General features: G+C 51.3%; 1 protein-coding gene and 1 pseudogene across 1 annotated transcript in view; one reads left to right on the plus strand and one right to left on the minus strand.

The window, feature by feature from the left end:
* Positions 1–1,411, minus strand: part of CAB39L (calcium binding protein 39-like) — an 86,091-nt gene extending 84,680 nt beyond the window's left edge. Inside the window, exon 1 of the mRNA XM_006879597.1 lies at positions 1,275–1,411. Coding sequence (XP_006879659.1) covers positions 1,275–1,411 — 137 coding nt within the window. The remainder of the gene's footprint in view (positions 1–1,274) is intronic.
* LOC102846022 lies at positions 1,410–2,356 on the plus strand (annotated as a pseudogene).
* The last annotated feature ends 355 nt before the right edge of the window (positions 2,357–2,711 follow it).

Below are 2,711 nucleotides of genomic sequence, written 5' to 3' on the forward strand. Positions count from 1 at the left end.
TATGATTCCACTTACATAAAATATCCCAAATAGGCAAAAGTATATAGAACAACGTTTTCTAGTAGTTACCAGGAATAGGAGAGGGAGAGGAAGGGGAATTAAGGGGAATCCATTGCTCTGGTGAGCACTAAGCTCCTGCCAAGGGAAACAGAAAAATTTGGAAACAGATAATGGTGATGATTCCACAAGGTGTTAAGCATATTCATTTCATGGCATTGTTTATGCTAAGAATGTTGAAATAGCATCTGTTAGGTTATATATGTATTTACCACTATTTTTAAAAAAGGGTATAAACCTAGCTTTGGAGACACTGCCTGATTTGAATCCCATATAAAGCTGTTAGCAAGAAATACTTTGGGAAAATTACTTTGACCCTTAGCTTTCTCACTTATATAAGATAGCACAAATAATGGGAATCTGGCTGACACAATGTTAGGCTGCTAACTGAAAAGCTGGTGGTTTGAACTCATGCAGTGTTAGCTTAAAAGGTGGCTTTTCTAGCTACACGTTAGCCCTCTCGGGTCTCCAGCTGCTGCAGACACATGATTTTTGCAAATCATCCAGAGCTGTGGGACTAGGTAAGAGAGAAAGTACTTCCCATATTGGGTGGCAAGATTTGAGGGAGGTTAGAGCAAGACCTGGTGAGAATGAGACTCGGGTGACAACAGTGGTGGAAAAATTGTGGAGAGACTGTGGCATTACTATGGAGAGACTCTGCCAAGGCGTAACCTGAGGCTTCTTGCATTTTGTGCTGGCCACAGTTAAAGGTTTTGCTTGCCAAGTGCTTGAGGGAGAAGCTGACTTATAACTGCTATGAGACAAACCTTGCTGGACGACTGAGGAAACCAAACGCTTCTTGAATTTGTGTTGCTAAACTGAAACAAGGACTTTTACTAACTAAGGAATTGTGTTTTGCTATTAATATGTTTTGGCACTGCTGGACTGAACCTGGATTTGCACTGTGAGACAGTCTTTGCCTCTCCCACTCCCCAACTTATTTCTTTTAGAAAACTCACTCTTGGTATCACAAGTGAATAAAGTCTGTGAGTCAATAACAAATATCGAACCAAGTGGTACAAATAGGTGCAGAAGCATGGCTGCTGGCCCCGAATCCCACCCCCTGACCGTGGAGGCCTCAGTCAGTTCCTGAAGCTCTGCCTTGTTCACACTGCGTGAATTCTCAGAGCTGGAAAGGAAGCTGGCATACGAGCTGCCCAAACATTGGAGGGTGGACTGATAAAGACATCCTCACCAGCGCAGAACACGTTAAAGACCCGAGTCTGAACGGGCAGCAAAGGCCGGCTGCTGCCCTGGTGTTTCTCCAGGAGGCTCCTGGATCCAGCTTCACGCCATGGGCCACCCAAGTTGACCAATTCCGCTGGAAGATCCTGGTGTGATCTAGGGAGACCATGTCCATCCCCTTCGACTGCCTGCTGATGCTCATGGGCACCCCCAAACAGAGGGTCTGCACCGTTTTCATCTTCGCCTTCAAGTTCACCTGCTTCGTCTCCCTCATCATTTACTGGCAAGTGGTGGGCGAACCCAAGAATCAAGGTCAACTGTACAGTCTGCCTGCTGACGTCCCCTGCCCTCAGCTGGCGACCCCCACGACGCCCCCTAGCAGCTCCTCACCTGGCAACATCTTCGTCCTGGAGACTTCGAAGCAGACCCTCCCCAACTTCCTGTTCATGTGCTCCATGGAGTCGGTGGGCATGGCGTTGCTCGGCTGCTTCCCCAACGTGCAGGTGTACGCGCCGGACTTGCATGCACTGTTCCTGGGCACGCCACTGGGAGCCCTACCTGCGGCCCCTGCTCTCGGATGCCGCCCGCATCGCGCAGCTCTGGAAGTTCGGAGGCATCTACCTGGACACAGACTAAATTGTGCTGCGCAGCCTGCGGAACCTGAGCAACGTGCTGGGTGCACAGTCCCGCTACGTGCTCAACGGTGCCTTCCTAGACTTCAAACGCGGCCAAGAGTTCAAGGTGCTGTGCATGCGGGACTTCGTGGGGAACTACAACCGCTGGGTGTGGGGCCATCAGAGCCCGCAGCCGCTCACGCGTGTCTTTAGGAAGTGGTGCGCCATCTGCAGCCTGAGTGAGCGCAGGGCCTGCGCGGCGTGACCACCCTGCCCCGCGAGGCCTTCTACGCCATCCCCTGGCAGAACTGGAAGCAGTACTTCGAGGAGGTGGGGCCCGAGGAGCTGGAACGGCTGCTCAGCACCACCTACGCCGTCCACGTGTGGAACAAGAAGAGCCTGGGCACATGCTTCGAGGCCACGTCGCGGGAGCTGCTGTCTCAGCTCCACGCGCGTTACTTGCCCCACGACGGCACGAGGCCATGAAGATGTACTTGTGAGCGCCCGTACTGACCAGAGGGAGGTCTTAGCTGCTGTGGGCCTGGAGCTGGTGGGTCCCAGCAGATGTAGTCAGAAGGAGCAAGGATTGTGCCCCCACAACCAATGAAGTGAACGGTGAACCTAAAGCTGAGGGGGGTGAAGCAGGGAACCAGGAGGATATAGGTAGGTGACTGACAGAGAGCCTGGCATGGAGACTCTGTATAAAGGGATGGGGGTAAGACTGAGAAAAACTGGATGAAATATGTTTACGGCACTGAAGTCTTCGGGGGAGAGAATATTTTATATTTTAGGGCATTATATTTATCGTAAGAGTACGGAATGAGGGTTGCAGAGTGGATTATATTTGGGGGTTGG

This window comes from Elephantulus edwardii, unplaced genomic scaffold (genome assembly GCF_000299155.1).
Source record: "Elephantulus edwardii isolate Elephantulus edwardi_28Jun2011 unplaced genomic scaffold, EleEdw1.0 scaffold00004, whole genome shotgun sequence".
Classification (NCBI taxonomy): Eukaryota; Metazoa; Chordata; class Mammalia; order Macroscelidea; family Macroscelididae; genus Elephantulus; species Elephantulus edwardii.